Source organism: Somniosus microcephalus, chromosome 8, assembly GCF_052327205.1.
Source record: "Somniosus microcephalus isolate GS21.2 chromosome 8, FLI_Smic_1.0, whole genome shotgun sequence".
NCBI lineage: Eukaryota > Metazoa > Chordata > Chondrichthyes > Squaliformes > Somniosidae > Somniosus > Somniosus microcephalus.
Genome location: NC_140994.1, coordinates 12812558 through 12826051, shown reverse-complemented (window position 1 = coordinate 12826051; position 13494 = coordinate 12812558). Strand labels below are relative to the sequence as shown.

The following is a 13494-nucleotide window of genomic DNA, read 5'->3' as shown; positions in this document are numbered from 1 at the left end:
AAAGCCGGGGGAGAGGGAGGGGTGTGGTGTGTGGCTGTTCTTGTCGGACTGTCCTGGACAGCGAGTGTCGGCGGGCAGTTCAATTGCTGACCGGGGCGAGGGGTAGAGATGGGAGCCCCCCCATCCTCAACCCATAATCCACACAGACTAGGGGTTGCCAACTCCTCCAGGATTGGCCTGGAGTCTGCAGGAATTGAAGATTAATCTCCCGGACACTGCCGAGAGCAAAACACCCGGGAGATAAATCGTAGGGGGCATGAAAAATAATAATTCTTTGAACACTTTAATTTATTAGTTATAGAAATATTGGAAATGGAAGGAAAAGACTGTTTAACTGGTGGGCGGTCAAAGGATGACACCTCTCGGAATACCGCCAACCACAGACGATCTACTTGGGAGTGGGATCAGGAGCGGGAACCGCATCGGATTTAATCCCGTCTAGCGCCAGGGAGGAAAGGGGGGGGGGGGGGGGGTGTGAGGGGAAGAGAGACCGAGCTCTATTGCAGGCTTGGCGGAGAGCCGCTGACTCAGCACAGACTTGGAGATCCAGTTATTGTTAACTAACGTCACAGACGTTAAAAAAAATTCTTCATACATGGCCGTGTACCACATTCCATTCTGGGTTAAATAAAAGTCTCTTATTCGACAGCAGACAGGACAACATCGATACTCTTTGTTCACTTGCCTCGGGTTCTTTCAAGTCCCTTGGTAGCAGGAGAGAGGCTGAACTCGCGATATACAGAAATGGTTTTAAATACAGTGAAGTCCTTAAATGTCGTTATTGCAAAAGATGATTTTAAAAAAAGAGCGGGAGTTTCGTAGCGCCCACTGCGAGCGCCGACGTCACCGCGAGCCCCGACGTCACTGTGCTCTGCCGTCACCGGCCGCTGCAACTGCTCGTGCTACTCCCGCTCCCGCTGCTGCTGCTCCCGCTGCTGCACCTGTCCTCGTAGATCGCAATCTCGATCTAAAGCAGAGAACCGGGTTAAGGAAAATGGACCAGGATGGAGAGTGTGAAGGTGGCAGGACAAGTCGAGAAGGCTGTTAAAAAGCATACGGGATGGATCCTTGACTTTATTAATAGAGGCATAGAGTACAAAGGCAAGGACGTTATGATAAACCTTTATAAAAGGACGTTATGATAAACCTTTATGAGCCCCTAGCTCAGCTGGAGTATTGTGTCCAATTCTGGGCACCACACTTTAGGAAGGATGTCAAGAACTTGGCGAGGGTGCAGAGGAAATGGAATAGAATGGTTCCAGGGATGAGGGACTTCAGTTATGTGGAGAGACTGGATAAGCTGGGGTTGTTCTCCTTGAAGCAGAGAAGGATAAGGGGCGGTTTAATAGAGGTGTTCAAAATTATGAAGGTGTTTTGATAGAGTAGATACGGAGACACTGTTCCCACTGGCAGGGGGGTCGGTAACCAGAGGACACAGATTTAAGATAATTAGCAAAAGGACCAGAGGGGAGAGGAGGGAAACATTATTTACGCAGCGAGTTGTTGTGATTTGGAACGCGCTGCCTGAAAGGGCGGTGGAAGCAGATTCAATAGTAACTTTCAAAAGGGAATTGGATAAATACTTGAAGGGCAATGGGGGAAAGAGCAGGGTGGAGTGGGACTAATTGGAGAGCTCTTTCAAAGAGCTGGTACCAGCATGATGGGCTGAATGGCCTCTTCCTGTGCTGTATCATTCTTTGATTCTATGAAGAAGATCGGTCCTGTATTTATATAGGGCCTTTCACAGCCTCAAGCCGTACTCCAGAGACTTGAGCACAAAATCTAGGCCGACACTTACGTGCAGCGCTGAGGGGGTGCCGCACTGTCGGAGGTACCTGGGGCAAGAAGTCTGCTCCATAAACACAAGTCTAGCTTTTTGAGCAACTAGCCCCTTGACAAATCAGGGGCTGAAGCTATCTACCGGTGTGCTTTTAATAGATAACTCGCTTTCTGGATTATTTTTCCTCAGCCATTTAATAAGAATCTTGAGGAATGTGATAAGATCAGGTCGAGCAAGCCAATCCCTTTCGATGGGTCCTCAACCCCACCCTCTTTCTCCACATACCCTTCAATCCCTTTCAAAGGGATACCAATTACTCCAGTACCGCTAGTGCAGCTCCTTAAACTCCAGTTATACACGAGTCTGAAGCTTCTCCGCGGTGCACTGGCCAATAGTTACCTCTCAACCCACACCACTAAAACAGAAGATCTGGCCAGTACCACACTGCTGCTTGTGGGAGCTTGCTGTGCGCAAACTGGCTGCCTCAATATCCGTTTTTCTTTAAGGTAATGAAAGCGTTTGATAGGATAGAGGCAGAGAAAAATATGGTTCCACTTGTGGGGGAGATCAAAACTAGAGGTCATAAATATAAGAAAGTCACCAATAAATCCAATAGGGAATTCAGGAGAAACTTCTTTACCCAGAGAGTGGTGAGAATGTGGAACTCGCTACCACAGGGAGTGGTTGAGAGGAATCGCAGAGATGCATTTAAGGGGAAGCTGGATAAACACATGAGGGAGAAAGGAATAGGATATGGGGGATCTTAGCTACAAGGACAGGTTGGAGAAGCTGGATTTCTTTTCATTAGAACAAAGGAGGTTGAGGGGTGATTTGATCGAGGTGTACAAGATTATGACGGGTTTGGATAGGCTAGACGGGGAAAGGCTGTTCCCACTAGTTGATGGTACAAGGACTAGGGGACACAGATTTTAGGTTTTGGGCAAGAGATACAGGGGGGATGTGAGGGAAAACTTTTTTACGCAGCGAGTGGTGATGACCTGGAACTCGCTGCCGACGGAAGTGGTGGAAGCAGAGACACTCAATGTTTTCAAGGGGAGACTGGATAGGCACTTGAGGGAAATAAACTTGCAGGGCTACGGGGATAGAGCGGGGGAATGGGACTGACTGGATTGCTCTACAGAGAGCCGGCACGGACTTGATGGGCCGAATGGCCTCCTTCTGTGCCTTTAAGACTCTATTATGACTCTACATTGTTAGGGTGAGAGAAAGAGGGGTGGGAGGAGGCTCGTGTGGAGCATAAACTCCGACATAGACCAGTTGGGCCGAATGGCCTGATTCTGTGCTGTAGGCTCGATATACAGATCCGCGGCCCCATCTGCACTGGGAGTTGAATTTGCCCTACAGTGTCTCCCAAAAGAAATCTGTGAAAGGATACAACTCGCAGACCCCGCTCGATGGGGTCTGTAACCAACAGGCCTCGAGGGGCATAGATTTTCTCATTTTGTTCTTGAATGTATTTAGAAATCTTCTTTAAAACCTATAAAATAAACACACAACAAACAAGTCAATGACTCCAGCAGCACTAGGGCAGCGGCCTACACTTGAGTTATATACTAGTTGAACGGTTGTCAGTGAACCGTGTCGAGGTGAGAGCCTGGGAGATCAGCAGTGGCAAACTCCAAGTACGGCCAATCCGGAGTTTCAGGGCTGCATGTAGGAAAGGACCAGAGGGCGAGATGAGGAAACCAGAGGACACAGATTTAAGGTACAGGAAACTGTGTGTTATCCGGAGGCTAAATGTCCGGCAAGCTTGAGCCACCGGCAAAAATCAGGAGCCGTTTAGGTTTTTTTTCTTTTCGTTGCTTTTTTCTCAACAGTCAAGCTCTGCAAGGTCTCGCTGAAGCTGTTGCTAAGCTACAGAGACGCTTGCAAGGTACGGCCGACTGTTTAGAAGCTGTTGCTAAGCAACAGGGTTTGTTGCCAGATACGGAGCTCAAAATCTCCGTATGTTTCAACATTAGCGCTGGTTTGTCCGGCAGTTTTGATGGGACGGCAACAGCTCGGTCCCGTCGGTGCCGGATAGCACAAAGTTTCCTGTAATTGGCAAAAGAAACAGATGAGGAGAATTAAAAAAATAAATAAATAAACAGCGAGTTGTTGTGATCTGGAACGCGCTGCCTGAAAGGGCGGTGGAAGCAGATTCAATAGTAACTTTAAAAAAAAATGGAATTGGATAAATACTTGAAAAGGGAAAAATTTACAGGGCTGTGAGGAAAGAGCGGGGGAGGGAGTGGGACTAATTGGAGAGCTCTACCAAAGAGCCGGCACAGGCACGATGGGCCGAATGGCCTCCTTCTGTGCTGTATGGTTCCATGATTCTATAATATAAACTCTAAACACTAACGTCAAGTATTGCACATTAACCCAACCGTGTGGGGCCTGCAATCGGATTGGCCGCTTTCTCATCTACTGCCAGTATTGGGTTTCTACTTAATCTGGCAATCACCTATTTAAATACAGAAACGTGTGAATTGAGGTTCCCCATCCCTCTCTGGCTCAGTTGGTAACTGCATCACCCGTGGTCCAGAGTTACTCAAGGACACAAAGCCTTCATGGTCCACCCCCTGGTTTGTGCTGCCAACCTTGGGGTGGTGGTGGTGGTAGTAGTAGAAGAGAGCTACTTCTGGCCTCAGGTGGGGGGGGGGGGGGGGGCGGAGTGGCGGGTGAGGGAGGGAAACCAGCCAAAGTTTCTGATCCTGATCTTGCTAGCTAGCAATGCTTGAAGGCGTGTGGCAAGGAGTGGTGAGAGTACTGCAAGTGGTCTCGCTATCCCCAAGGTTTACTGGGGAAATACAGACAGGGAGGTGCGTCTTATGTGCGAGTGAGAGTATGCATGCACACCGATGGAATTAAGCTGGGCAAGGATAGCCTCCATGAACTATCAGTGGCCCAGCAATGCTCACATTATCAACACCCTCTTGGCTTATCAAGTGTTGGAGCTTGAATGCCCTCAATTGTCCTTAACTGTTAGCCGTGGCTCAGTGGGCAGCGCTCTCGCCTCTGAATCAGAAGGTTGTAGGTTCAAGTCCAACTCGAGACTTGAGCACAAAAATCCTGGCTGACGCTCCCAGTCAGTACTGAGGGAGTGCTGCACTGCCGGAGGTGCCGTCTTTCGGATGAGACATTAAACCGAGGCCCCGTCTGCCCGCTCAGGTGGACGTGAAAGATCCTGTGGCACTATTTTGAAGAGGAGCAGGGGGAGTTCTCCCCGGTGTCCCGGCCAATAATTATCCCTCAACCAACATCACTAAAAACAGATTATCTGGTCATTATCACATTGCTGGGAGCTTGCTGTGCGCAAATTGGCTGCTGCGTTTCCTACATTACAACAGTGACTGCACTTCAAATAAAACTTCATTGGCTTGTGAAAGGCGCTATTTGTAAATGCAAGTCTTTCTTTCGCTGTTTGTCAGGACTCCTGTAGCAGATTCATGTTGATAGGTCAATGGACTGAAATCTCACTCTGTCCTGTGCACTTTAAGATCCCGGTCACGTGATGCCATGTACTACTGCCATCTCAGGCCGCTGGAGCAGGGCAGCCTGGAAAATGGGTCACCCTCAAAAGATCTTGTGCACCTCCAGACATCGACAGAGCCAATGCAAAAGCAAAATACTGCGGGTGCTGGAAATCTGAAATAAAAACAGAAAATGCTGGAAATACTCAGCTGGCCAGGGCAGCATCTGTGGAGAGAGAAACAGAGTTAACGTTTCAGGTCGATGACCCTTCGTCAGAACTGGAAAAAAGTTAGAGATCAACAGAACCAAGTTGTTCCAAAGCCAATTGCCTTTTCTTACATAGCCGTAGTAGTGCTGGCCTAGGTCAATCTCAACAAGTAACCTATTGGAGGGGAACCTGAATGTCAATCAGTGAAGAGCCAGGGGGCCATAGTCCAGGGCCTTGGTGAGACCACACCTTGAGTATTGTGTGCAGTTTTGGTCACCTTATCTGAGGAAGGATGTTCTTGCCATGGAGGGAGTGCAGCGCAGATTCACCAGACTGATACCTGGGATGGCAGGAATGACGTATGAGGAGAGATTGGGACGATTGGGCTTATACTCGCTGGAGTTTAGAAGAATGAGAGGGGATCTCATTGAAACTTATAAAATTCTAACAGGACTAGACAGACTAGATGCAGGAAGGATGTTCCTGATGGCCGGGGAGTCCAGAACCAGGGGTCACAGTCTAAGGATAAGGGGTAAGTCATTTAGGACTGAGATGAGGAGGAATTTCTTCACCCAGAGAGTGGTGAACCTGTGGAATTCTCTACCACAGAAGGCAGTTGAGGCCAATTCATTAAATATATTCAAGAAGGAGTTAGATATATTTCTTAAGGCTAAAGGGATCAAGCGATATGGGGAGAAAGCAGGGACCGGGTACTGAGTTTGGATGATCAGCCATGATCTCATTGAATGGCGGAGCAGGCTCGAGGGGCCGAATGGCCTACTCCTGCTCCTATCGTCTATGTTTCTATGTTTCCAAATGTCACCCCCACCCTGTGCCCCAGGATTCAATATAACCTCCACCAATTACTTAAGGACACTCAAAGATGGATACTAGCCTGAACTGTTGGGTTTCGGTCTCATGATCAGCTCAATCGGTCCAACCTACTTGGGTGCTCTTTTCTTCCTAACCCCATGGCACAGAGGGATCTACGAATCACCCGGGTCGCCAGGTTTCACATCTCATATTGGTACCGCCATTGCTGGGGGTGGTTATGATTGGAGCTAGTTGGGAGTTGTCGTCAGGTTTTCTTCCCCTTGACTGTTCTGCATTATCTCAACTCTGATTTACGTTAAAAAAGAACACGGTCATTAAGGTGGGATATGCAGGCACTGCCAACTCTGTGGGACTCTACTCTAGTGCAAGGCATTGCCCTCAGGAGAGAGGCAGGGGTAGGCTAAGAACATAAATGGGGACAAAATTGGGGGAGGGAAAAAAAAAGATCTACATTGCATTGTGACAAATGTAAGTGAAGAACCAAGGCCCAAAAGTGTACACTGCCAAGCTCAAAACAGAATAGAAGGGAAGAAAACAAAGGCATCGCTGACGAAAAAAGGCCAAGGTCCATCTATTGCACCTTCTGCCATCCTGGTAGTCCCATGATCCAATGATAATGGAGTTGTTGACTAATCAGAGCAATCAATCTCTAACAATGAGTCTACGTTGACCAATCAGAGCAATCAATCTCTAACAATGAGTCTACGTTGACCAATCAGAGCAATCAATCTCTATCAATGAGTCTACAACAGACCTAGACATGAGGCGAGGGAAACGCCCCCAGTGGGGGAGAGCTTTGGGAATCAGAGGTCCAAAGTCACCTGTTCCTCCCGAGCTCGCTCCACTCACCACACGTCATGTCTCACATTACTCATCCAATAAAGGTGTAATTGCTAGGCTAGTTCAAGCTTGGGCTTTCAAAGCCAGAGGATTGTAGTTGGAAGGAAAGGCGGGTAAGTAACGAGTTCTGTCGTTTTCGGCGCCTGGTCCAGGCTCTACTGAGCTGATCCCAAGACCAGTTCAACCGGAAACCAACTCTCGAGTACCTGTCCAAGTTACTTTTTAGTTCCAAATCTTAGGGGCAGGAGACTTGGGCATGGTTCCCAGGGGCTGTAGACAACAGTCCACAGTCCAGGCCCCCTACGTCTCCTCAAAATCATCAGAAAGAGTGTGAGACAGTTAAACAAAGCTTTGGGGGGTTGGTAAATGCCATTGTCATTACACGGTTATCCTTTAGCTGCTGGTAGATTCAGGTGTTGAACAGTGTCCTTGTGCACCAGTCACTGAAGGTAAGCATGCAGGTGCAGCAGGCAGTTAAGAAGGCAAATGGTATGTTGGCCTTCGTAGCAAGAGGGTTTGAGTACAGGAGCAAGGATGTCTTGCTGCAGTTGTACAGGGCTTTGGTGAGACCACATCTTGAGTATTGTGTGCAGTTTTGGTCGCCTTATCTGAGGAAGGATGTTCTTGCCATGGAAGGAGTTCAGCGAAGATTCACCAGGCTGATACCTGGGATGGCAGGAATGACGCATGAGGAGAGATTGGGTCGATTGGGCTTATGCTCGCTGGAGTTTAGAAGAATGAGAGGGGATCTCATTGAAACTTATAAAATTCTGACAGGACTGGACAGACTAGATGCAGGAAGGATGCTCCCGATGGTCGGGGAGTCCAGAACCAGGGGTCACAGTCTAAGGATAAGGGGTAAGCCATTTAGGACAGAGATGAGGAGGAATTTCTTCACCCAGAGAGTGGTGAACCTGTGGAATTCTCTACCACAGAAGGCAGTAGAGGCCAATTCATTAAATATATTCAAGAAGGAGTTGAATATATTTCTTAAGGCTAAAGGGATCAAGGGGTATGGGGAGAAAGCAGGGACAGGGTACTGAATTTGGATGGTCAGCCATGATCGCATTGAATGGCGGAGCAGGCTCGAGGGGCCGAATGGCCGACTCCTGCTCCTATCTTCTATGTCTATGAGAACACGTTCCTCCTGTGGCACCGTGGGCACCAAGCTTAGCTGCCACACCACACACTGTAAATAGGCTGCCAACGCACGACGCTCTGAGCCCTCTACTGATATACGTTAACCGCAATCCCCGATACACATCCCCAGAAACAGTCTACAGAACTCCCTCTTTAAACAAAAATACAATAGCAAAATACTGCGGATGCTGGAAATCCGAAATAACAGAAAATGCTGGAAATACTCAGCAGGTCAGGCAGCATCCGTGGAGAGAGAAACAGAGTTAACGTTTCAGGTCGAAGACCTTTCGTCAGAACTGGAAAAAAAGCAGGAAATAGAATAGATTTAAAAGCGAGTTCGGGGCTGGGAAAAGGGGGAGGGGATGAAAGAACAAAAGGGAAGGTCTGTGATAGGATAGAAAGCAGGAGAAGTAAAGAGACATTAAGAGATATTCAAGGCGAGAGGAGGCGGTAATGGGGCAGGTTAAGGAATAAAGGATGGCTCTAGATGGGGTGTGAATTGCGCTGGCAGAATGAAGGACAGCTGCCATGTGGGACGGAAAAAAATAAAATAATAAATAAATAAAGGCAGAAACATTTTACAAGCTGATTACATCAATAAAATCTAATTAAACAACCAACTGAAATGAAATTACATTGAAATCATCTCGTACGTGTTACACTCGGGTCGGGAACAGGAAGGGGGGGGGTGGTGGAGGGGGGCAGGGTAAGAACCGAAAGAACTGGAATCTGCATACAAGCAGCTGAGGGACCGTTAACTTCACTTAAATTAATACAAAGGCAATATACTGCGGATGCTGGAGATCTGAAATAAAAACAGAAAATGCCAGAAATACTTGGCAGGTTAGGCAGCATCTGTGGAGAGCGAAACAGAGTTAACGTTTCAGGTTGGTGACCTTTCGTCAGAACTGGAAAAAGTTAGAGATGGAACAGGTTTTAAGCAAGTGTAGGGGCAGGGAAAGCGGGGGAGGGGAGGAAAGAACAAAAGGGAAGGTCTGTGATAGGGTGGAAGGCAGGAGAGATTAAATGACAAAAGGGATGATGGTGCGAGGCAAAAGACTGCTGTAATGGGACAAGTTAAGAAACTAAAGATGGGTCTAGAGGAGGCGTAAACGGGAACAGCAGAATCATCAACAGCTGCCATCTGAAAAAAAACGGGCATTTTCTGTTTTTATTTCATTTAAACTAAAGTACATTTAAGAAAATGGAATGGGCCTCACAAGCAAATCATCTTGGAACGATCCTAAACACCGAGGGGGAAAAATTCTGCACTGTTACCCATTGCTTTCTCTTTGTGTACACAGGGCCTGTAGACTAAAGAAGAAAGCACAGCATGAGGCCAACAAAATCAAGTTGTGGGGTTTGAACACTGAGCATGGTAAGTGACATGAATCTTGTCATTCATGTGAAAATGACTTATGTAATAATACTGGGCGGCCTGCTGGTGGCATTGTCCAGGGAGAGTATAAATATTCGGGCACAGGCCCAGCTTGCTCAGGACATTCTTTAACAGGAACTAGTGAAGGACACAACTAGACCTCCATGTTGTAAAACAGTTGATTAAAGCTTTGTTTAATGCTTAGACCAAGTGCCTAGTAGTTTTCTTACGTCACTTTGTGCCTCCCATTAGCGCCGGGTGCAAAGCAACTAGCATCCGGGCGTGGCGCCGCTAAAGCCTCCCGCGAAATGTTCCCTCCAATTTTTTTTTAATCGTGCGCGGTCCCTTTAAATTTTCTGCGCAGCCGCGTACGCGCGGTATCTCTTCCAGCTTGCGAGCGGCCTGCGCGGGACCTCCCGATTGCTGCGCATCCTTAAGGAGAATGTTGGACACCTGCACCAAACACCTCAACCACTTTGAAAAGGTGAATACTGAATACCTGATCCGATTCCCAGTCTGCAACAACAGCTTGTACTAGTAAAACGTCCCAAGGCGCTTCATGGGAGCGTAAATCAGACAAAACTGACACAGAGCCAAAGAAGGGCGACATGAAGACAAGTTACTAAAAGCTTGGTGCATGAGGTAGGTTTCAAGGAGCGTCTTAAAAGGAGGAAAGTGAGGTGGAGAGCAATGTTCCCGTTAAGCTGCGTTCAGCGGTCTGGAGGTCCCGCGCGGGCCGCTCACCGGCTTTACAATGGAAAAACCGCCCAGGTGCGGAAATTTGAATGGGCCGCGCAGCCCGATAAAGGGGTCGTGCTCCCCACCCAAAAAAATTAGAGGGAACATTGGCGGAGAGGCGGAGAGGATTAGGGAGGGATTTCCAGAGTTTAGGACCTAGGTAGCCGAAGGCCTGGATTTTAGACCCTGGGCCGTAATTGGGAAAAGAGTTAGGGGAAGTGCTCAAAGTTGAGGTTGAAGGGGTGGTTTGAAGAGGCTTTTGATAACGTGTTCTTGTATGGCTGCCAAATTGGGAAAATCTATGAACGCATCTCTCATTAGACGGGATTCTGGAGTCAGATCCCACACTCATATCAAGGAGAGACCCTTCAGCATTGTCCACTCGCTGATGCATGGCCTTGTGTGAGTGTTCTCCACACTCTGGTGAGAATCCTATTGATGCACTGATACTAAAACCAACCAAAAGGAAGGCATCCCACCTGGAACCTGAATGAAGACCCTAAAGGAACATTTATCACTCACCAATGAATAATCTAGAAGGATATGCTGATAGGGTGAGATGAAGTGGGGTGGAAGGAGGCACGTGTGGAACACAAACCTGTTGGGCCGAATGGCCTGTTTCTGTGCTGTAAACTCTATGGCCCAGAAATTCGGGTCGGGGGCTTCCCGCGGGCGTAAGCCTCCGACCTGCACTTAACTTGCGCGCCGGCCGTTGAGCTGTGGGCTCACGTGGGATTCTGATCCTGGGCCTCCTCCAACTGCCGGCGCGCAGTGCTTGCGTATCCCAGGGGCGCAGTTAGTTCGAAGCGTCCCCTGGGATCACGTGGGCCATGGGGAGCCAATCGGAGCAGGGAATGCTTCATTCATAAGTTTGACAGGAAACCTATAAATACTATAAGCCCCAAAACATCACTAAATCTTCAAATGTGATTTTAAAAATTAAAAAATTAAAACATTTTTTCCACAGGTTTATTATTTTTAAATACTTTAAAGAAAGGTAAGTTTATTTTTAGCCCCGTTAGAAAATAAAATTATTTTTTTCAAAAATTTAAATTATTGTTTAAAATAGTTATTTCATGTAATTTATAAACTATAAATTACATGAAATAACTATTTTAAACAATAATTTAAGTTTTTGAAAAAAATAATTTTATTTTCTAACGGGGCTAAAAATAAACTTACTTTTCTTTAAAGTATTTAAAAATAATAAACCTGTGGAAAAAATGTTTTAATTTTAATTAATTCACCACTTACCCTGTAAAAAGCAGGCCTTGCGACTGCTTTTTACATGTCTAACTTCTGGAGACTTACCTTCCCGGAGAAATCTGGGAAAAACCGTAAGTTCGATGTGCATGCGCTGCCTCTCCGGCGCACGTATTCGACCTCTGAACTCCTTCTTTCAGGGGAACGGAAGTGTCGGTTTCCCGCGCATGCGCAGTGCATGCACGAAACCAGCACTTCCATTGGGCTTACGGGTGAATACCCCGTGCGTACTCACCCGTGGAGACCCGAATTTCTGGGCTATTTAATGTAAATGTTTAACCATCTCCTTCTCACTAATCTTAAGAGCCTGATCACCTTTTTAAAAAAAAACTAACCTTTCTAAAATTTCTAATTATGTTCATCGTATGAAAAACAAAGCTAAATCTGGACTCGCCTTTAATTTTTCAGCCTGTCACCCGAGTTCTTCCTGACTGACCTATATCTCGTTTGGCTGTATCCTGGACTTAAAAACCTACTTTCCAAAAGGGGGGGGGGGGAAACATTTTCTCATGCAGATTGTTTTGCCATCAACAATGGCCATCTGTTATCTGGAGAAAGTGGAGTCGCTGTAAAGCAGACCAAACAGGCTACTTTATACCCATTGCCATGGCCTCTTGATGCCGAGAGTAGGCTTCTAGTTGCCAACAGGCCTTCTCCAGTAACTCCTCATTAAAGTAGCTGTGAGACAGCGCCAAGAATATCCTCAGTAAGGAGCAGCTCAGCTGTGACCACCAAACAGCGCAGGTTTCCGAGTGTCGGGTGTCCCACATTAACAAATTCCATTTAATCAGGACAGGCCATCTCCAGTGGCCAGATGCAAAGAATTCTGGCGTCTCCGTAGGGCTACAAGGTAGTGTGCAGACCCAACTGGGCGTCAACCATCAAGCGCCTGTCCGCCCCGAGGCCCTCCCATCTGTCACGCACCATGGCTCTGCCAAGCACGCGAGCTCCTCAGCCCCAGGTGCCCGTCTTGTGTTGTAACCCTGCCTGGATGGGTAACCCGCTGTTTCTGTCTCCCTGCGAGGGATGGGGAAGAAAGGAAGGGAAGAAATCTTTAACCGTCTCCCCACCCGATCCTGTGCCACCCCACCAGGGCCCAGGGCAGGATCAGTAACTATGCCAGGGAGTCAAAAGTGCAACCCCAATCCAATTCTTTATTGGAAGTGTAGTCACTGTTGTAATGTAGGAAACTCGGCAGCCAAATTGCGCACAGCAAGCTCCCACAAACAGCAATGTGATAATGACCAGATAATCTGATTTAGTGATGTTGATTGAGGGATAAATATTGACCCCAGGACACCAGGAAGAACTCCCCTGCTCGTCTTCAAAATAGTGGGCGTGAGATCTTTTACGTCCACCTGAGGAGGCAGACGGGGCCTCGATTTAACGTCTCATCTGAAGGACGGCACCTCCGACAGTGTAGCACTCCCTCAGCACTGCACTGGGAGAGTCAGCCTAGATTTTTGTGCTCAAACATAGAAGATAGGAGCAGGAGTAGGCCATTCGGCCCCTCGAGCCTACTCCACCATTCAATGCGATCATGGCTGATCATCCAAATTCAGTACCCTGTCCCTGCCTTCTCCCCATACCCCTTGATCCCTTTAGCCTTAAGAAATATATCTGACTCCTTCTTGAATATATTTAATGAATTGGCCTCTACTGCCTTCTGTGGTAGAGAATTCCACAGGTTCACCACACTCGGTGAAGAAATTCCTCCTCATCTCTGTCCTAAATGGCTTACCCCTTATCCTTAGACTGTGACCCCTGGTTCTGGACTCCACGGCCATTGGGAACATCCTTTCTGCATCTAGTCCTGTTAGAATTTTATAAGTTTCA

General features: G+C 47.5%; 1 protein-coding gene across 1 annotated transcript in view; it reads right to left on the bottom strand.

Annotated features, from left to right (window-relative positions):
* Positions 1–313: 313 nt before the first annotated feature.
* The window catches only part of LOC147113321 (golgin subfamily A member 7B-like), a 39732-nt gene continuing 26551 nt past the window's right edge, over positions 314–13494 (bottom strand). Inside the window, exons 4-5 of the mRNA XM_085994253.1 lie at positions 3177–3278; positions 314–967 (exon numbers count right to left, since the gene is read on the bottom strand). Of these exons, the coding sequence (XP_085850379.1) occupies positions 878–967; positions 3177–3278 (192 nt within the window). The 3' untranslated portion in view covers positions 314–877. The remainder of the gene's footprint in view (positions 968–3176; positions 3279–13494) is intronic.